Genomic DNA, 22,082 nt, shown 5'->3' on the forward strand with positions numbered 1-22,082 from the left:
TACAGTAGTTGCTTGGAACAAACTTCCAGCAGACATGGTTGGTAAATCCACAGCAACTGAATTTAAACATGCCTGGGATGAACATATATCCATCCTAAGATAAAATATAGGAAATAGTATAAGGGCAGACTAGATGTTCTATGAGTTCTTTTTTTTTGCTGTCAATCTTCTATGTTTCTAACCTTGTCCTTTCTTTTGCATGATCCTAACATTTGTTAAACAGTATAATTTTAATGCAGATTTATCTGAGATCAAGTCTCATTAAAATTGCATCAAATTATTCTAGAGTAAACATGCAGGGGAATTGTATGCATGCCTAACATTTAAATCTGGGTAATTTGCATATCTGCATATCTGTATGTATTATGCTTTCTTACTTGTTCTTATATTTTGAGTAAGCATCATAGGGACGTATTGTTTAAGACAAATCTTGCCTAAAGGGTTCAGGTTTGGTTGCACATCCAATACAAATCAAACAACGTGGGTTATGCAGGCCCCCTAGTGCCAAACATGTTACAGTACATTAAAAAAAATGTTTTATCATTTGAGTTAACTATCATTTCTTCTCCCCCTTTTTATCAAAATTATCCATATTGAGTAGCAAGGGTACTTAACAGAGAGACATGTTAAGAAACTACCATAGGGGAAAAAAATGTACGCAATTCTTTCTTAAAAGTATTTTTAAGTTGCATTTCCTTTATTATAAAGCAATAAACATATTTCAGCAGAAAATACAAGGCCATATGTTCAAAGTCAAATAAAGGTGAAAGAATAAAATTGAGTTCACAGTATTAAATTAAACTATATAATACTTAAAATGCATTCACATCTACTTCCTGTCATTTATTCATTCAGGGACCTAGCATACAGGGACCAAGTTTTTTAATCAGTCCAAAGGACCACAATAACATTGGTTCATCTCAGTTTTAGAGGGACGAGGGCAGAAAGGTGAATTACAATTTTTAAGACCACTCTAAAACTTAACATATTAACCTGTATTTCACTTTTTAGAAGCTCTCATCCATTTTGTGTAATCACTATAATCAGAAAAGCTGAAAAACAACCAGAAAAATAAAATAAAAGCAGTTTGTGGATCATGCCTGGTCCACAGGCTATGGTGTAGATACTTTGGCTTATTACAATATATTAATGAAATGAAAAACAAGAAATTACAATTATAAAAAGACAAAAAATAATCCTACATATTTTTGAAATCGTGAACTCACATTAATAGCATCATCAACATGGAAGGTTTTTATATTCACTTATGTAAAGAAAACTACAGGGAAAAATCTATAAGGTTTTTTTCCCCATAGGCTACACACGCAGACACCCATGTATTTATGATATTAGCATAATATTTTACCTACAAAAAAAAATAAGTCATACTTTATATATCAAAATGCAGATCTACAGTAGTTTTCCAAATTTGCATATTTGGTGTGCTATATGAAAATCCTATTAATATTTGATAAATTGGAATGTTTTATTTCAGTACTTAGAGTAATGTAGACTACCCCTAGGAATATTTAGCACCTTAGTTATAGAACAGTTACAACAAATCTTAGAAAACCACAGAACTGCATTAATTGTAAATAAAGCCAAAACCTTATATGGGGAAAATCTAGTCTATTTTAAAATAAAATGATATCTTGGAGGATTCTCTTAAATTCAATTTTTTGTATAAACAGTAGTTAAAGTAGAAAACACCAAGCACCATTTAGCTAAATGAATGATATTAATTAATATAATTCTGGAATGTAATGGAAGTCACATTCAAGCAACCACTTTATAACTTTCAGGTGTGGTCAACCTGGAATATTTAGTTTCTAGTGTGAGAGGATGAAAGGCAAATTGAATGCTTTTTTCCCATTGAGTTTTAGGTGTAGAAAACTTTATAAGTATCCTCAAAAAATTTATAAGCATCCTCAAAAACAAAAATGCATCTGAAAATATTGGTCCTGCCCATTCAAATGATTCATGAGGTTACCAGCTGGCAGATGGATAAGGGAAAATGCTGCCTGAAGTCCCAAAAGCAAGGTTTAACTCAAGCCTCCCTAAGAAGATAACTCTCAAATATACCAGGACTTCAGTTTTCATGATCCCTAGAAGAGTTATGCATAAAATAGTTTTGGAAACAATGGGTGTACTTAGTATCATTTATCTTCACGGTACTATACAAATCCAATCGGTTTAAAGTGCTTGGACCACACAGGGAGTGAGTACCGGTAGAAAATAAAGGTGTAGGGGAGAGAAAACTAATGAGGCTCAGAATCATCTATTTGTATAATAATAAGAAATGTTGTAGAAGATGTATCAATGAATTTGTGGCAATAGTTTATTTTTTAAAAAGAGCAAAATCATTTTAAAGTGCTACATTATTTCCAAGAAAGATGTATAAAAGAAGGGACTATCAAAAAAGGGATTCGACAAAATACAGCATTGAATGAATGGTGATTCTATGGAAGATGTATCAGTGATTTTGTGGCAAGTTTCTTTTTTAAAAAGAGCAAAATCATTTTTAAAGTGCTACATTATTCCAAGAAAGATGTATAAAAGAAAAGAATACAAAAAAAGGGGGGAAAGGGGGGGGGATTCAACAAAATACAACATTGTTTGGGTGGATGGTGATGTCTACTCTGAAAACACTAAAACAACATGCTAGGATACAGGGAGATATAAGAAAAGGAAGGGACTCGAAAGGAGGCTCGGAATGTGGAAAACTGTTTCCTTTGCGTGTTCTAGAAGAAACGTTGTCCTTTATTAAAAAATTGGTTACCTGAGAATTTTTATATCACACTGTTCCTTAATGGACAGAAACAACTATAGCAGAAGTTCTTTGATCAAAGAGGAAAAGCCATCACTCCTATTCACATTAAAAAGCCATCCTCTTCAACTTTTCCCATAAGAGTTTTAAATGAACACAAATAGGTAAGTGCAATTTCTCAAATGAAATATGTGCAATTAATGCAATCATAAACTACATATAGTGCTAAAGTATTTACCAATTCCAGATATGAAAAAGACAAGAACGATGTGAGTTCTACTGAGGGTTAGGCTAATACTTCTGTCACCTCTTTGCCAAGCCCATAATAATAAATACAAAATGGTAAGTCAAATCCTGTGTAATTTACTGTAAACCCCAAACTAACAAGTGCTGCTCCATTCCTACTTATTGACCCCAAAAGAGGATCATATCCTTTTTGCTTAAATTGAAAAGTTATTGGGGACACTTAGAACTATTCTTGCACAAGGTTCATAGAACTCAAGGCTTTCACAGCAAGCCTTTTATTCTCAAGCTGCTGCAAAGTGGTGAATTTTCCAAAATTCACCGCTTTGGAACATAAAAAGTGATTTTACAGAAAGGAATGGGAAGGATAAGTTCTATAAAGAGGTACAATCTGAATTTTTCCCCTTATAGTACAATATACTGTATCAGTTTAAACAATATGATCAAATCATTTTAAAATCTACTTATGTTCTTCTTCAGGCTGGCAATTTAATCAAAAAAGTACGCTTGGTCAAAAGATGAAAAGGTCCCAGTGTAGACAGGATTAAAATTATAAATCAGTGCATCAGCCTCAGCCTTTTTGCTGGAAAAATGGTGATTGCTCTTCCGGGCTGCAAAATATTGGAGATATATGAATTATTTCATGTCATCATCTTGCATAATCCCAATTCTTTTGTTAACATTCTAACACTCAATATAATCCAGAAACTTCTAGAGTATTACAGTTTAGAGGATATGCGGAGAGGGGCGGCATACAAATCTGATTAAACTTAAACTTAAACTTAAGGCTCTTTTTTATTTCTTTCCTCTCTGTAGCTTCTCTGAAACACTATATTTAAAGATAACAGGAGAAATGCATTGGGATGAATTTAGCAGCTTTTTCACAAAAGTCAAGCAACTTGTCAGAGGTTATTGTGGAATAACCTTAGGGTGGTTGAAGTAAGACTATAATTTTCAATATTGCAGCCATTTAGTCTAGTGATAAACATACAATCTATGAAATATGCTATATTGCCAACAAATATTCCATGAATATGAATTTCATATTTGCAGTACAAACACTAGTAAATTATAATTATGCTTTTCTTTTTAGACTCTTTTTAAAAAGAAATGTTTCATTATATCCACCGATATCCCTTACTAATGTTACTTACCTTCATTGACAAGGAAGTCAGCTAGGAAAAATGTTACTTTTATAGATGCTGAGGAATGTGGAATGCCAGTTGAATTTTTCCATTCAAATGGATTTTTTTCTGGATGCCACTGGACACCATAAATAGGGTATCTGTAAGCTACAAAACAGAACAAACGTAACCATCGTAGAACACCAAAATCACTCTCTTTATCATCTTTAGAGACAGTTATTTGGGGATCTTGAAAGTAAGAGTTGCTTGATGGCAAGAAGGGAGTCATGTAAATTTGATAATTAAAACTTAATAACTAATAAATAGAAACAAAGAGCAGAATCTCAAAATTATCACCCAATGTACTGCTCAATAAATATTCATAAATTTGACAGTCTATGCTGTCAAAATGGATACACTGAAGTTAATTCTTATTACAGAAGCTTTTATGACATTGTTCAGTCTTGATAGTAAAGACTAACAAGTCTATTCTTTGAAAGTTAGAATACAGACCAGAGACCACTGTGTCATCCATTCCAGTACTGTCTGTATTTACAGTAGCTTTCTTCTTTGCTCACTTGATCACTTGAACTATGATCATTTTTAATTAAAGGTATTAATGCTCTATTGCTAAACTATGGTCCTATTGAGTTTTCAACCACTCTTTTAAAAGTGCAATTAAGAAATAGTAATATATACTAATTTAACTAACTAAACTAACATAAATTAACAATACAATAATTCCAATTTGATAACACTTTTTCATCTATCAATAATCTGAATGCTAAATAATATACAATCACTGAATATGAGAACATTTGCAACTGTTTTCTTCCACTTGATGTTTACTTGAAATACAATTTACATTAACTTCCACTAACATAAGCATGCCATAAGAGAATGATAAGAGTTTTATTGAGACACGTATGAAAACATACAAATCAAGGATAGCAATAGATGATAGCCACAGAAAATTTCAGTGTCATGTTTCCTTCAGCCTTCCTATTTCCTCCACTAATGGAAAAAAATCTATAAAATGACATCATTTTTTTGCATGTTTCCTAATTCTCCTGTGTTTAAAAATAGAACAGTGGAATGCAATGACCTCACAATACACACCTTGCAGTTTTAAATGTATAAGGAAAAGATAGAGCTAGAATAACCTCTGGAATCCATATTATATTATTTGAACAAATGGGATTGCCAGTCCTGCTTCTTTACTTTGGCCACAGAGGTTTCTGTGACCTTCAGCAGGTGTTTTGAAAAGAGTAAAATAGAAAGAGAAAAATCTATTCCACCATTTTGTCAGTGCAAAAACTATACTGGATTTCACTAATAGGCTGCCAGTGCAGTAGCTACAAATTTTACTTCTAGATGAATTAGATTATTACCTTCCATGGTGGATATGAACTCCACCATATGAAAATTGGTTGTTAAGATCTTATAAAAGTTGCGCAGTTTCTCATTTCTTGAGTAATTCTGTTTAAAAAAAAAGATAACCAGGATTTAAACTAATTTTTAAAAGGGGACATTTTTTTATTAACATCATTTTAATAAGCACACGCCAATGTCACAATTTCTCTGTGTTGCCCAGGTGGATCCCTTCTCCAACTTTGCACCATTAGAACTTATTCAGTCCAAATTCTAAAGTTCGGCCCTTCAACCACATAATGCACCTTGAGGCCAGAGAAAGTTCTCATGAAAGAGGAGGCTAGAGCAGTGTTGGCGAACTTCCCCCCCCCCCCCGGGTGCTGAAAGAGCGTGAGCATGCGCTATCGCACAAGCACGAGTGCCCACACCCATAATTCAATGCCTGGGGAAGGTGAAAACAGCTTCTCTCGTCCCCCCGGGGTCCTCTGGAGGCCAGAAACGGCCTGTTTCCCAACTTCTGGTGGGCCCAATAGGCTCATTTTTTTTTTTTTTAATTTATTTATTAGATTTGTATGCTGCCCCTCTCCGTAGACTCGGGGCGGCTCACAGCATACAATAAGACAATTCATAACAAATCTAATAAATTGAAAAAACATTTAAAAACCCCATTATTAAACCAGACATGCACACAGACACACCATACATAAATTATATAGGCCCGGGGGAGGGAGGGGGAATGCCTCAATCCTCCCATGCCTGACGGCAGAGGTGAGTTTTAAGGAGTTTACAGAAGGCAAGGAGGGTGGGGGCAGTTCTAATCTCCGGGGGGAGCTGGTTCCAGAGAGTCGGGGCCACCACAGAGAAGGCTCTTCCCCTGGGACCCGCCAGACGACATTGTTTAGTCAACAGGACCCGGAGAAGGCTAACTCTGCGGGACCAAATTGGTCGCTGGGATTCGTGCGGCAAAAGGCAGTCCCGGAGATATATTTTGCCCTTCCCAGGCTGCAAAGCCTCCCTGAAGCTGGGGGAAGATAAAAACATCCTCCCCCATCCCCACGGGAGGCTCTCTCGAAGCCAAAAACGCCCTCCCAGAGCCTTTGTCTGAGCCAAAAATCAGCTGGCTGGCACACACATGTAAGTTGGAACTGAGCTAGGGCAACGACTCACGTGCCAGCAGCTAAGGGCTCCGCGTGCCACCTGTGGCACCCGTGCCATAGGTTCGCCATCACTGGGCTAGAGTATGGGCAACCATACTCAACTACTAGGTAGACCACTCTTTCACACTCTTGCTCTTGCTCAAATAACTATGAGGGATGATTTTCAGTTCACATTCAATTCAATTTTCAATTCAATTTATTAGATTTGTATGCCGCCCCTCTCCGAAGACTTGGGGTGCCCCTCTCCGCCCCTCTCCGAAGACACCCCCCCTCTCCGAAGACATGGTGGGTAGGTGGAGGGAAGCAATGACAACTAAAATATAATTGGGATTCTTTCCTTCTATCCAGCATGTGATATCATGCCAAAGCTGTCATTAAACAGCATTTCTATCCAGAAAGACAATATCTCTGTGACTATGGTCATGTAGAAACTACAGAACATGTACTGTACTTCCACAGTGCTTGTATTACAGATATTCATACTAACCTCATCTGCATACATTCCAAGGGTACAAGACAATTCTACACCTCTTTGCTTTCTCAGACACTCAATCCTGATACACCATACAATGATGCCATATTCTTCACACTTAAAATTATATCAGACCTGTGCCACAAATCAGGTTTAATGAGCAGCTAGGGGTGTCAAACTTGCAGCCCATGGGCTGGATGAACCACACGCTAGCCCTGCCTCTGCCTGGTTCAACGAAGGAGGGGAAAGTCCAAATGTCCAAAAGTCCAAATGTCACATGATGATATGAGTGTGACACCCCTAAGCTAGACCATTACTATATAATGTATTGTATTATAATTCCACTTTGCCAAGCTTTTTCTGTCCATTTATTGCTCCTATCCCTCTTTTAGATTTGTTTAGATTTTTTTTCTTATTTTTGCACTTTATATTTTTTTATGCTTTTAAATTCCTTGTACCCCCAAGAAACTGCAGTCTTTGACCGCAGTTGACAAGAAATTACCTGCGTGGATAGGCTCCAGAAATGAAAATGTGAAGATACAGGCTCTGAAGCTAACAGTTCATATATCTCTTCTGGAAAATCATGGAACATCTTACTGTCCTTTGAAGCTTATGCCAAAAACAAAACAAAATGAAACACCACTCATCAACTTCAAGAAGAGCAATGACTCGGTTCAAATTCTAGGCTAGGCTGTAAATTGCAAAAGACTATTGGTTAAAAATAAAAAAATTAATAGAACAAATTACTTCTATAAATATATCACTAAAACCAGAACTCTTCCTTTTAGGAATAATAAGGCAAAAGATTAACAAAGATGATTACTACTGTATATCATAATTCAAATTCTTGCCGCTGCGAGAATTCTTTATGCTCAATATTGGAAACAGGAACAAACACCCACTACGTTAAACCTCTTAATTAAAATTATGGACTACGCAGAGATGTCAAAACTGACCATGGAATTACAAAATCGAGATGACACTGTCTTTTACCAAGTCTGGGGCAAATGATACGATTGGCTAAAGAAAAAAAAATCGTTCAAATAATCCAAAAAGAAAATAACTCAACAAAATAACTTACTACCGAATGACAATTTGTAAACTGGCAATTTGTAAACCATAATTGTTATATTCACCAATTTGCTAAGTCAAAATGCAATATTTTACCCTATACTTTAAATGATTTGTGTCAGCCAATATTGCCACTTGACTGCTGGGCACTCTTTTGTTTGCTCAGATTTAGACTAGAGACCAAAGTCAAACCTCTGTCCTTCTTGGGCAGATGGCCACTTAACTTTCCTGCTGCAGTGATGTGTGTCAAATGTTTGATTATGCCCAGCAGCCAATCCAGAGGGTCATATTTGACATGCTCACATATGAAGCTACTGATAAATAATGAAAGATAGATAATGAGAGCCTGAATTGGAATCTACATTTTCTTATTTTTCATTCAGGTTTGATACACTGAAAGTATTAGTGTTATGATTATTCAAATATATTGTCTTTAACACATATTTTAAAACAATTCCTTATAAACAGCTTTTCAATTTTAATTAAGAAAATGATAATCCACATATTTCTGAAGAAATGAATGTCACAATGGTAAGGAACTAGAAATTACACTGGATTATTCCTAACTCAGTCTTGCTGTTATTAAATAGAATGTATGACATAAGTGCCTTTTCCCTCTTTTCTGTTCTGATCAAGCAGAAATCTCTGTTATTATAGCAAAATATATTGTCAGTACAGAGACTGAGTACTTTTGAGCCACACTAGATTTGGACTACATCCAGGAGCTAGCCACAAAATAGAAGCAGAAAGACACACTGACCCACCCAACTACCATACAAATACACCCTTCTCTTCTTTACCTCTGGAAATGTTATATTATTAGGAAAAACTTCTGAATATGCTGAGCTCTGTCAAGAATTCTCATTGTGTTTCTGTTAAAAACAGCTAAGAAAATGCAACTACCGTATTTTTCGGAGTATAAGATGCACCGGAGTATAAGAAGCACCTTGGTTTTTTGGGAGGGAAATAGGGCAAAGAATCTGCTTACCAGCTATTCATCTGGCTAGCGTCCTTAGCTTCAGCATATTATTTTATCCCCTGGTTAGGGCTTTAAAAAAACTTTATTCAGAGACTAACAATGAAAGAGCTTGCAAGTGGACAAGAACTGGGAACATTGTTAGCACCTGGTTAAAGCTGGAAAAAAATGTATTCGGAGCAAGTTAGAGCAATGAAAAAAACCCTGCAAAGACTTAGGGCTTGGAAAACATTCTTCGCAGAGAGAAACAATGAAAGAACCTGCTAGGTAAGAGCTGGGAAGATCATTAGCAGCTAGTTAGTGCTGGGGGGGGGAAAGCTACATTCAGAGTATAAGAGCCTTCTCTGTGGCGGCCCCGACCCTCTGGAACCAACTCCCCCCAGAGATTAGAATTGCCCCCACCCTCCTTGCCTTTCGTAAGCTGCTTAAAACCCACCTCTGCCGCCAGGCATGGGGGAACTAAGATACACTTTCCCCCTAGGCCTTCACAATTTTATGTATGGTATGTTTATATGCATGATTGGTTTTTATATAATGGGTTTTTAACTGCTTTTTTTTTTTTAGTATTGGATTTTGTTGTATTGTTTTACTGCTGTTGTTAGCCGCCCCGAGTCTGCGGAGAGGGGCGGCATACAAATCCAATAAATAATAATAATAATAATAATAATAATAATAATAATAATAATAATAATAATAATATGCTCAACCTCTTTTAGAGAGGAAAAAGATGCATCTTATACTCCGAAAAATACGGTATTCTGTTCGCTTTCATAGGGGGAAAAGTTAACCGTCCTGTATCACGCATTCCTCAAACTATTACTTCATTGAGCTCCAGAAATCATTAATGCATCAATTCTATGGTCCCCAGCAGAACTCAGACCATGTTCTATTGGCTAAAACATATGAATTTTCACCTTCAGTAAAATTCAGTGGCATTGTGAAGCCATTTGTATTTGTTCGAACGAGTAGGTTTTCTCCACTCGTGAGATAGGTGAGCAACTGGTGTCCCAGGCACGTCCCCCAAATGGGGAAATAATCTTCTCTGTCATTGGCCTAGAAAAAGTCAATGGGAAAAAATTGCCAGGTCAATACACAAAATAATAAACCAGTCACTAAATGTTTTGAATTTTAACATCCATTAATCCCAATCAGCAGTCATCACATTAGAACTATATTTGACCTCCAAAACCATCCAGGTAGGAAAACCTTCATTCTCCATTAAAACAACAAAGCAGTCTAGACATGACAGAGAATATTTTGACTTGAAAGTGGGGGGGCGGGGGTGCAGAGAGTATAAATCAATCAAACAAGCAAAATTAAATTAACACAATTAACTGTAGCTTTGAGAACAGAGTAGATGAGTGTGGGCAATGATTCCACAAATTCAATGTCCAGATGTTTATAATTAGCAGAAACATAAGCATTGATTCATCCAAATTCTGCATGCAGTGATTAAACTAATACAGACTAAAATGAGGCTACAGACTAAAATGAGGCTACAAAGGGAATTTATTATGCCGTTTTAAGATGTATCATATACTCATCAAGATAATCCTGTTTAATATCATAGATATATTAGTTGAAGCACACACACCTCTATTGACTATGCCTACCTCGACTAGCAAGGTCATGCAAGCAGAAAAATGTGTAAACATGAATCACCCACAGCCTTCATCTCTCAAACCTTAGTGCAACTTGACTTGAATGCTAGAACACTTACCTCTAGTGCTTTTGTATAGAATATTTTAGCCACTCTGGAAAATTCTGAAGTTGCAAGATTAACACTACCTCCTGGGAAAAGTATTCTAAGAAAATATGATTGCAACAATTTTATTATCAAGAACATCATCCCAGCTGACCTCAGTTAAATGAGGGTTATAAAGCAGTAAGGTGCAACTTAAACTTTATTTAAGCTTCTTTAATAATTCTACAATATGTTTATTGCAATAAAAGTCCAATGTCTAAAAAGTCTTTGCAGTTTTAATTTGCACTTACTTTAAATAAAAAATATAATATTTTTCAGGAGCAATCAATTTTACATTTATTAAAAGAGCCAGCAAAACAGATGAATCACCATTCTGGACATATGTTTAGCTTTGGGCTAAGCAACAGTCAGTCATTCAGAGATCACACTTCCAAACTTTCTGAATCATTAAAATGTTGCTCACTGATAGACTCCTATTTACATTGCTACAATTCATTATTCACAGTAACTTTTTTATGAGCATATGCATCAAAGACAAATTCCTTGTGTGTCCAATCACACTTGGCCAATAAGGAATTCTATTCTATTCTATTCTGTGTTCCCTATAAGATAGACTGTTCTCTATAAAAGTCATCTTATGAATTTTCTTGGCTGGAAACTAAAATCAAGGTCTTTAGTATTATTTCAATATCGTGATGCTCTTTCCACTATAATTAACTTACTGGTATACTTACCCATTTATAGAACGGAATATCTCATCATACTCTTCATTGGAACGATTCAACCTATAATAATTAAAATGAAAATTTCTGGCATAAGTAAGTATCTTAGATTGGAATTGTCTTAAATGCAAATAAAATTCATCTTTAGTAATACCGGAATGTTAACTATACGAATCACCCACTCAAAATAAAATTTACTATCCTTCTCACAATACATTGACTAGAAAGTGAAATGAGCTACACATATGGATTATGATGGAAGAAGCCTGAATCCAAACCGATCACTGAATCGTTTTGGGATAAGGATATTTTTTTATTAGCATTGTAATATTTTGATGGGATTATAGTAATGGCAACTTTTTCCTCCAAGAATCTCCAAGGCAGCATATAAGACTACTGGATTTTGCATCTTATCTTTAGAACAATCCGAGAGATAGTGATTAACCCAGATGATTGTTTTAGCTGAGTGGGTGAACGAACGGTATTTATATCCTTTTATTTAAGAACTTAAAGCAAGGTGTATTGCTCTTCCTCTTCTATTCTCCTAGACAATAATCCTGTGAGGACAGCTGACCTAAGGGGAATCAGCTTCTATGTCTGAGGTTGACTTGAACATGGGTTTTCCCAATCCTGGTCCACCATCTTAACTAGGGGTGAAATGCTCCCAGTTCACTTGTTCCTATCAGTCATAGGAGAACCAGTCGTGAAGGGAGAGCAAGGCTCCGCCCACCTGCCTGGACCTCGCCATTTGAGTTCTGTTACCCTCTGAGCATGCACAAAGTCTTCTGTGCTTTCTTTCTTTCTTTCTTTATTTATTTATTAGATTTGTATGCCGCCCCTCTCCGCAGACTCGGGGCGGCTCACAACAGAATACAACAATTCATAACAAATCTAAATTATAGTTTAAAATATTTTAAAAACCCCATTTACTAAGCAAACATACACACAAACATACCATGCATAAATTGTATATGCCCGGGGGAGATGTCTCAGTTCCTCCATGCCTGACGACAAAGGTGGGTTTTAAGGAGCTTACAAAAGGCAAGGAGAGTAGGGGCAGTTCTAATCTCTGGGGGGAGTTGGTTCCAGAGAGTTGGGGCCGCCACAGAGAAGGCTCTTCCCCTGGGGCCCGCCAAACGACATTGTTTAGTTGACGGGACCCGGAGAAGGCCCACCTTTCTATGACCGACAGGCACAAGAGAACCAGGAACATTTCACCCTGATCTTAACCACTACACCACATTGGATTTCACTATGGTGAGTTTCTGAATAGCAATTTGAATGTAGACATTCCCATTCCTAGTTCAAGACTCTAATTACTACCTATGACATCACATGTGAGTGTGATCATACCAGGAAGTATTACAGTATTTAATTCCAGCCCTGAAAACTTACATTACAATTCTTAAGCAGCTTATTCACAACAGCTGCTTCTAATTCCCCAATATTGAATATTAAGTCCTAAGAATGTTTCTGTGCAATATTATTCAGTGTCACAAGGTATCTTGAAGACAAATTTAATTATATGTTTTTATGGCTGGCATATCATGGGAGCAGGTAGTTCTTAGCAGCTTACCTTACTGGTACTACTCTTGCTCCAGCTGATTCGATGAATTTCACATAAGAAGCAGCAATATAAGAACTCCCAAACTTCCGAAAAGTTTTAGAAGTTTCCTGAGCTAATATTCCTAAACCATCCAGAAAGAGAAAGGACGTATATTATATATTTGTACCACTCTTAAGACTAGTAGGTAGAGGCTGATGATAAATTAGCGGAGCTGTACTAATTGATATATTTCACAGTATTCAATAAATGTCTGACTCCTTTCAAGAATAAATCTATCTCAGCATCACCTGTTGTGCTGTGCAATAGGAAAGTCAATGTTTCTACAGAGACTTGAGAACATATCTGTAGCTATCTGAAAAAGCCATATCACTATAATTTGTTATATTATAGCAAATATAAAACATTCAAAAAGGAGACAAAATGACAAACACATCTTTTACCCTGAAACTTTCCATATGAGAAATGTGAGATGACACAAAGACAGGTTATATGAGTCTATTATTTGTTTGTTTGTTTGTTTGTTTGTTTGTTTGATTGATTGATTTTTATGCCGCCCTTCTCCTTAGACTCAGGGCGGCTTACAACATGTTAACAATAGCACTTTTTAACAGAGCCAGCATATTGCTCCCACAATCTGGGTCCTCATTTTACCCACCTCGGAAAGATGGAAGGCTGAGTCAACCTTGAGCCGGTGATGAGATTTGAACCACTGACCTACAGATCTATAGTCAGCTTCAGTGGCCTGCAGTACAGCACTCTACCTGCTGCGCCACCCCGGCTCTTATGAACATACATCAAACTATTTCTTTTAGAGGTGAGCAGTGGAATGCATAGCTTGGTGCCTTTCAAATCTTTTCGATGACTGCTTTTAATTCCCAGTCAGGACGGTCATCTGCAGGGATGGACAGCTCCAGATTTGCCCAGATTCAGGCGATCTTCTAGTGAATGCGGTCAGCAAACCGCTAAATCCCAGCTCCTGACTGACACTGCCCCGCCCACCTTAGCCCACCCTTCCCAGGAGTCTCCACATACCCATTTTGGATGCCAAGTAAGTGCAGGGCCCATGGGGAGGCTTGGGGAGAGTGAAAAATAGGACTCCTGGAGGCTCCGGAAGGCTAGAAAGGGGCCCATTTCTGGCTTTCAGAGGGTCTCCGGAGCTCTGGAAAGCTCGAAGAAAGCCTCCAGAGCCTGGGGAGGGTGAAAACAGCTCCCACCACTGTGGTGCAGGAGGCTGACTAGACCACGCCCAGCATGGCCACACCCACTCAACAATTGGGCATAGAAGATATTGCTAAAATTTTTGAAGAACAGCCCTCGTCATCTGGGACATATTTAGAAACTTTGGTCAGACCACTTGGTTGCCATTAACTTTTAAATCCTTTTTTTTTAAGAAATCCAGATTGCTTAAATATTATTATTATTATTGTTGTTGTTATTATTATTATTGTTATTATTATTATTATTATTATTATTATTATTATTATTATTATTATTAATTGGATTTATATGCCGACCCGTTCCAGAGACTTGAGGCGGCTTACAACATATAAAAAGAACAATATAATATAATGTGCTAAATCCAATTAAGTAAAATTTACTCTAAAACCGTTAGTTCTATTAAAACAACAATTATACCCATTTGAACCACAACTATACATAACATTTCGTCGGTCAGTGGGTAGATCTAATCACCCAGGCCTGGTGACATAAGTGAGTCTTGACTCTTAAATATGATCTTTGACTAACTTTGCTCTTTAAAATTTAGTATGAAGAAAGCAGATTTCAGTAATTATATTTCCCTTTGTGTTACATGTTTGTTATATTGCTTCTGGGAAAGAAACTGAACGTTCTTGTTTATTTTACTTAGGGTGTGTATCAGGGCAAGGTGAAATCCTTTCAATATTTTCCAGGAAATTATGCAATGCTCGATCCATTGCACCACCATTAGAGCGAGCCATCTGCTCAAAACATTTCAAAATATCAGCTTAAGCACCCTTCACTAAATACTGTATTGGATACTTCTTCTTTCCAAGATTTCAGGGACACAGTAAAGAGATGAGAAGAAGTAAAATAGCAACTTTACATAGGGACAGATTAAAATCACTAACAATTTTATAAATCCACTTTAAACTGATACAGGTAGTCCTTGACTTACAACACAATTGAAACCCAAAGTTCTGTTGCTAAGTGAGAAAGTTGTTAAGTGAGTTTTGGGCCCATTTTACTACCTATCTTGCCACAGTTGTTAAACGAATCACAGTAATTATTAAGTTAGTAACACAATTAAGTGAATCTGGCTTCCTCATTAATTTTGCTTGTAAGAGGGTCACAAAATGTGATCATATCACCCTGGGACATTGCAACTGTCCAAATATGAGTCAGTTGCCAAGTGTTTCAATTTTGATCATGCGACCATGGAGATGCTGCATTTAACCCTAACCCCTAACCTGTCACTTTTTAGTGTCATTGTAACTTTGAATGGTCACCTAGCATATTGTTGTAAGTCGAGGATATATATACTAAAAATTAACAGTATATAATACTTTTATTATATAGATTGTTCTGAGTTCGTGTTTTGCCCCGTGTAATATTTTGACTGCCTATTACACGGGGCAAAACCCGAACTCAGAACAATCTACATACATATACCCGTGAAAATCTATGAAAACAAATACTTTTATTATACTATCCATATCATATATTTTACGTCAATAGGAGCCAATACAACATATGTATTGAATACAACGTCTATAATTCTCAGACACTGTGGAATTAGTGTGATTATAGTTAAAAATATCTGAAGAGCAACAGGATTGATTTGTGGAAATATAATACAATATCAAAATAACTGATATTTTGTATCATATTATAAAATGTTTTACAAAAAACACTTTGCACTTGAGCTCCAAAACTTATGTTGTTGGGTCTTTGGTGCTTTCTGAGTTTGGAGACTTTCTTGCAGATGTTTCATTACCCAAACTAGATAACATCATCAATGCTAAAAAAGAAGTAGGCTTTGCTCTTAATTTTTATATATTTGTGGTTTGGCCTTTCAATGTTGATGGAAGTTGTTCCTTCATTAGGTTGCTGTTTTCTGTTAGTTTGTTAGTCTGTGTCAGTAGTTCCCTGAGTGGGGTATTGTTTACTTTTTGATTGTTGGTGTAGAGTTGTAGATCAATGTCTTTATAGCTGTTATGCATTCATATATTTATTTCAGGCCTTTGGTTTCAAGCTGCAAATTAGTTTCAGCTGAAAAATTGGATTTAGGATATTTTGTATTGTTCTTTTATATGCTATAAGCTGCCCCGAGTCCCCAGAGAGGGGCAGCATATAAATCCAATCAATCAATCAATCAATCAATCAATCAATAATCTTAATTTGCCATGTATCATTATCACATTATGTTCCTCATCAAAATCCCAAAAAGCACTTGATGATGTAAAGTTGGAAACAAAATATTTGGACAATGAAATAATTTTGGTTCAATTTAGTCAGATCAATCCAAGTGCCCTCTCATTTTAGAAGGTTGATGACTGATATTATATACTGGCTTCATTTTTTTGTCATTTTTGCATGTTCTTTATAATTTAGAGCAATCTAGTTATGTATAGTATATGCCCCAACACTGGAAGTTTTTAAGCAGATGTTGGATAACCATCTGTCTGAAGTAGTGTCGGGTTTCCTGTCTAAGCAGAGGGTTGGACTTGAAGACCTCCAACGCCCCTTCCAACTCTGTTGTTGTTGTTTTATATTATTATCATTATTATCATCATTATTATTATCATTATTATTATTATTATTATTATTATTATTATTATTATTATTATTATTATTATGCTCCAACTGTCTCTGTGCCATCTCCCATTGCTTTTCCCTTCTACTGTTCTTTCTAGCAGCCTTCTTTATATACTGATGTATCGGATATGCTCTAAATCAGTGTTTCCCAACCTTGGCAACTTGAAGATATCTGGACTTCAACTCCCAGAATTCCCCAGCCAGCATTTGCTGGCTGGGGAATTCTGGGAGTTGAAGTCCAAATATCTTCAAGTTGCCAAGGTTGGGAAACACTGCTCTAAATGTTTCAATAAGGGTGGGTCTTTTATCACTTTTCAAGATCTAATAATGAATCACAAATATTTCATTTCATGTTTGATTAGGTACTGTCCCATCTTAACATTTTTTTTAAAAAAAAACCTCATTATTCTAACTTACCTCCAACCACATTCATCTGAACAGGTAGAACCGCAACACGTCTATCCAGGCTTCCTATTCACGGCTTATGCCTTTCTTCCAAGAAGACAATGTAACGGATTTCAGTGGGAGGAATACATTTACTAGCTGGAGTAATGTTTATTTTATTTAATTTATTTTATTTGTCAAACATATATAGGATGGTAGTTTGTATAAACATAACATAAGCTATGTTTATACAAAGGGGCGTGCATAAGTGCACCTTCTTGCCTACCTTTCCTGTCCTAATGTGTTTTTATCTTTTCTATCTCTACTTTATACTTATATTATGTTAAACATACTACAATACAATACTATATTTGTATGACAAATAAAATAAATGAAGTAAAAAGTCACGATAAAAGAGGACAATAGGACAATGGGAAATCACAGGGAAAATCACACAGAAGATGTGTCATTTGAGCCACCTAGTTCCAACGAAGCCTATACAGGTGTCTCTCCCTCTCTCCCCCCTTCCTCTCTCCCTTCCCCGTTCTCCTACCTCTCCTTCCTCTTCCTCTTTCTCAACACTGAAAGCACTGAAGTCTTGGATAGTTAACTGTCAGCTTCGTTGCTCCTGCAATATCAAACGCCTTTCTACTTACCAATAATCGGTCGCTCGTTCTCATTCCGCAACACAAAGGAGACCGCAGAGGAGGAGCAGCAGAAGAAGAAGATGAGAAGACCCCAAAGTCCACGAACTTGCAACCCCCTCGCCATCGCTGCCGTTTGCCCGGCTCACTTGCACCCAGCTCAGTTCTCGAAACAAGACCGCTCTGCAAAGCCAACACTCAAGCGCGAGCCAAGCTTTTGAAACCCCGCCCACTTGCCAGGTCTCTCCGCCAACCAATGGCATGCTGGGAAATGTAGTCTCGAGGGAACTGGTGTTTTCGCCTTCCGGCTCTGCTGTTGGCAGAGAAAGTTGTGTTTTGAATAAATGCAAAAAGGATTTGGGTGGATGTTACGAAGCTTCAAAACAAAGTTTTATTGGAAAATAGATTTTTCTGTCTGCTCAAGAAGGAAGGAAATTCCGTGAAAATTAAGAAAAAGTTCCTTTCTTTCATCTGTCATATATATTCTCTTCCTTTCATATATCCTCCCCTCTAAGTTCACTTTTACCCTTATATATATTACCACATGTCTTTTTTCTTCCTATGTATTTGTGTATTGGACAAATGAATGAATAAATAAATTATCCTCAAAATTGATTATACACTGCTCAAAAAAAAAATAAAGGGAACACTTAAAGAACATAATATAACTCCAAGTAAATCAAACTTCTGGAAAATCAAACTGTCCACTTAGAAAGCAACACTGATTGACAATCAATTTCACCTGCTGTCGTGCATATTCAACTTTGTACAGAACAAAGTATTTAGTGAGAATATTTCATTCATTCGGATCTAGAATGTGTTAGTTGAGTGTTCCCTTTATTTTTGTGAGCAGTATATAAATGGTATTGCAATAGGTTATTTGATCATAGCTTAAGTGTACAAATTTCAACAGTCAGTGGCTGCAACTAATAAGAGTGCAGTCTAATAAAAGTGGGCATACAAACAGAAAAGACTAATAAAATTAGTAGCGATAATGTAAAATATGTAAAAAGTAGTAATAAGTACCATAGTAGAAGGTTAGTATAAGGTTTAGAATAGATTTCTAAATTGGTTTACATGAAGTACAAGAATGTGTACATTACTTCGTACATTTAGGTAAATGGCTCATTAATTTGCATAATGTTTAACCTATTTCTCAATAGGTTAAATTTAAATGAATAGAAGAGATTCCTATCTAGTTTAGGTGTGGATTTCACACATATGTGGCAAATTTAACATTTTAAAAGGTTGGAGTTAAATGCTTCCACACTGACACACTCTGTGTGCGTGAACACAGAGTGTTCATGCACGATACATAATAAGACTCAACAGACTCAAGCTCAACCCAGATAAGACGGAGTGGCTGTGGGTTTTGCCTCCCAAGGACAATTCCATCTGTCCGTCCATTACCCTGGGGGGGGGGAATTACTGACTCCCTCAGAGAGGGTCCGCAACTTGGACGTCCTCCTCGATCCACAGCTCACATTAGAAAACCATCTCTCAGCTGTGGCGAGGGGGGCGTTTGCCCAGGTTCGCCTGGTGCACCAGTTGCGGCCCTATCTGGACCCGGACTCATTGCTCACAGTCACTCATGCCCTCATCACCTCGAGGTTCGACTACTGTAATGCTCTCTACATGGGGCTACCTTTGAAAAGTGTTCGGAAACTTCAGATCGTGCAGAATGCAGCTGCGAGAGCAGTCATGGGCTTACCCAGGTATGCCCATGTTTCACCATCACTCCGCAGTCTGCATTGGCTGCCGATCAGTTTCCGGTCACAATTCAAAGTGTTGGTTATGACCTTTAAAGCCCTTCATGGCATCGGACCAGAATATCTCCGAGACCGCCTCCTGCCGCACAAATCCCAGCGACCGATTAGGTCCCACAGAGTGGGCCTTCTCCGGGTCCCATCAACTAAACAATGTCGGTTGGCGGGCCCCAGGGGAAGAGCCTTCTCTGTGGTGGCACCGGCTCTCTGGAACCAACTCCCCCCGGAGATAAGAACTGCCCCTACTCTTCCTGCCTTCCGTAAACTCCTCAAAACCCACCTTTGCCGTCAGGCATGGGGAAATTAAACATCTCCCCCTGGGCACGTTTAATTTATACATGATATGCTTGTGTGTGTGTCTGTTAGTATATGGGTTTTTTTAAATCTTTAAATATTTTAATTAATTGGATTATTATGATTTGTTTTCACTTGTTGTGAGCCACCCCGAGTCTTCGGAGAGGGGCGGCATACAAATCCAAATAATAGATAAATAAACAAATAAATAAATAATAAATAATAATTAAGCTTTCATCACTACTAGAAGTCTCCTTCAGTTCTTGCTGTATTGCTATACTTTGACATGATGGGCATCTCCATCACTGCATTCGTGTGTTCTCTGAGCTTCCTTCTTGCAGGAATTTCATTATCAGATTTTGTAAAATCATTGGTGCATAGGGACATAAATGTGTCCTAAGGATTAGAAGACTGGCAGAGGAATTTATTAAAAAAACAATGAAAAACTCACTAAGTTCCCAACACAAAAATTCAAAAGCAGTTTAACTTGGGAAATTTTAGACCAGATACTAAGAAAATGTCCAGAGGTTGGCACTCTAATAAGAAATTAACAGACCCACTGAAATAAACTTCATCCATAATAAATAAAAAAGGGAACAACTCAAAATCAAATAAATAAGGTCTCAGCACATCTTTCCTCATCACACCTTTATTAACCAACACCTAGATAGCCGGAATAATTATGGAAAAAATAATGTTCCATTCCAAGAGCAATCAGAAGTAGCAATATCCCAGTACCACATATAAACAGTCTACAAATTCCATTCCTCCATGTGCTGTGATTTAGTCTGGCAGTAAAATATGTGTGAAAAGAAAAGCAAGGAGAAAGAACACCAAGAACCTAAAAATTCATCCTGGACTACATATATTCTCCCCAAATATGTCCCTTAATATAAGTTGAATGATGCCCACTAACCATTCTTTTAAGGACATCTCATAACCCACCCCTTCCTTTCACCCTAATAAGTGAGGCCAGTTAGCTCCATTTTTGTTTGTTCCAATGTTAAAATGGTTGCATTTCATCTTCTACCAGTGGTGTACAACCAGTGGTGATGTAGCAGAAGAAGAAACATGAAAGAGCACAAAAAATGCCAAGAGTGAACAACAAAAGAGAAAAATATGGAATAATATGCTGAAAATCTTTAGGGTACATACTATTTCCCCCCGAAAATAAGACCCTGCTTTTATTTTTTGAATCCTGAAGAAAAGCACTTGGACTTATTGCCATGCACTCAAAAGCCCAATTGGGCTTATTATCAGGTGATGTCTTATTTGGGGGAAACAGGGTAGGAGTCCATGAATGAATTACTACCTTCCTGCCCACCAACCTCTTCCCCAAAATAGCAGAAATCTACTTTGCTTAAGTTGATCCACAGCACTCTTTATTGGCCTTATTACTGGGCAGATTAGATGTCACCTATTGGGATAAAGCAAATTATGGCAATATACTTTTTCACCATTATGTCTTTTACAGGAAAACATATTAAAGCAGCAGCCTGGATGTCCTTCCCCAGAATAATCTCTTTTGGGCTGCAAAACAAGTTTCTTTTCTGAGTCTTTGTATTGCCATCTAATGATAGGAAGGTTGATTCAGCCTTCCCTCCTTCCAAGATAAGGTAAAATGAGGATCCAGATTGTTGGGGGCAATATGCTGTAAATTGTTTAGTTAAGTCTGTAAAGAACTCTGAAATAGTATCTAAGTGTTATTGCTACATATAATGCTATATATTTGACAGACTTCTCATTCTAGAGGTATGGCATCCTGAATCATATCCTGGTTGCTATGTGAAAAGAAGAGGCAAGATGGGGAAGTATATTTTAGAGTAATAGCATAGCATAGCACAGCATAGAATAGAATTTTATTGGCCAAGTGGGATTGGACACACAAGGAATTTGCCTTGGTGCATATTCACTTTCACTGTATTTATATTTTATTCCTATTTTTGTAAGCCACCCAGAATCTATGGAGAAAGACGGCATAGAAATCCAAACAAACAAACAAACAAATAAATATGCTCTCAGTG

The 22,082-nt window shown here is 37.0% G+C and overlaps 1 protein-coding gene across 2 annotated transcripts; it reads right to left on the minus strand.

Moving 5' to 3' along the window:
- Positions 1 to 676: 676 nt before the first annotated feature.
- Positions 677 to 18,225, minus strand: GGH (gamma-glutamyl hydrolase). 2 transcript variants are annotated; one of them, XM_070747850.1, is made up of 9 exons: positions 18,011 to 18,225; positions 13,185 to 13,296; positions 11,621 to 11,671; positions 10,902 to 10,986; positions 10,096 to 10,234; positions 7,637 to 7,743; positions 5,526 to 5,613; positions 4,165 to 4,302; positions 677 to 3,621 (listed from the first exon to the last, which is right to left on the minus strand). In XM_070747850.1, exons 1-9 carry the CDS (start codon positions 18,123 to 18,125, stop codon positions 3,500 to 3,502), a joined length of 957 nt encoding a protein of 318 aa, XP_070603951.1. In that variant the 5' UTR covers positions 18,126 to 18,225; the 3' UTR covers positions 677 to 3,499. The 2 variants fall into 2 exon arrangements, with proteins under 2 accessions (XP_070603951.1, XP_070603952.1); XM_070747851.1 differs by lacking the exon at positions 18,011 to 18,225 and adding an exon at positions 17,388 to 17,946.
- Positions 18,226 to 22,082: the final 3,857 nt, after the last annotated feature.

This window comes from Erythrolamprus reginae, chromosome 3, assembly GCF_031021105.1.
Source record: "Erythrolamprus reginae isolate rEryReg1 chromosome 3, rEryReg1.hap1, whole genome shotgun sequence".
Lineage (NCBI taxonomy): Eukaryota > Metazoa > Chordata > Lepidosauria > Squamata > Dipsadidae > Erythrolamprus > Erythrolamprus reginae.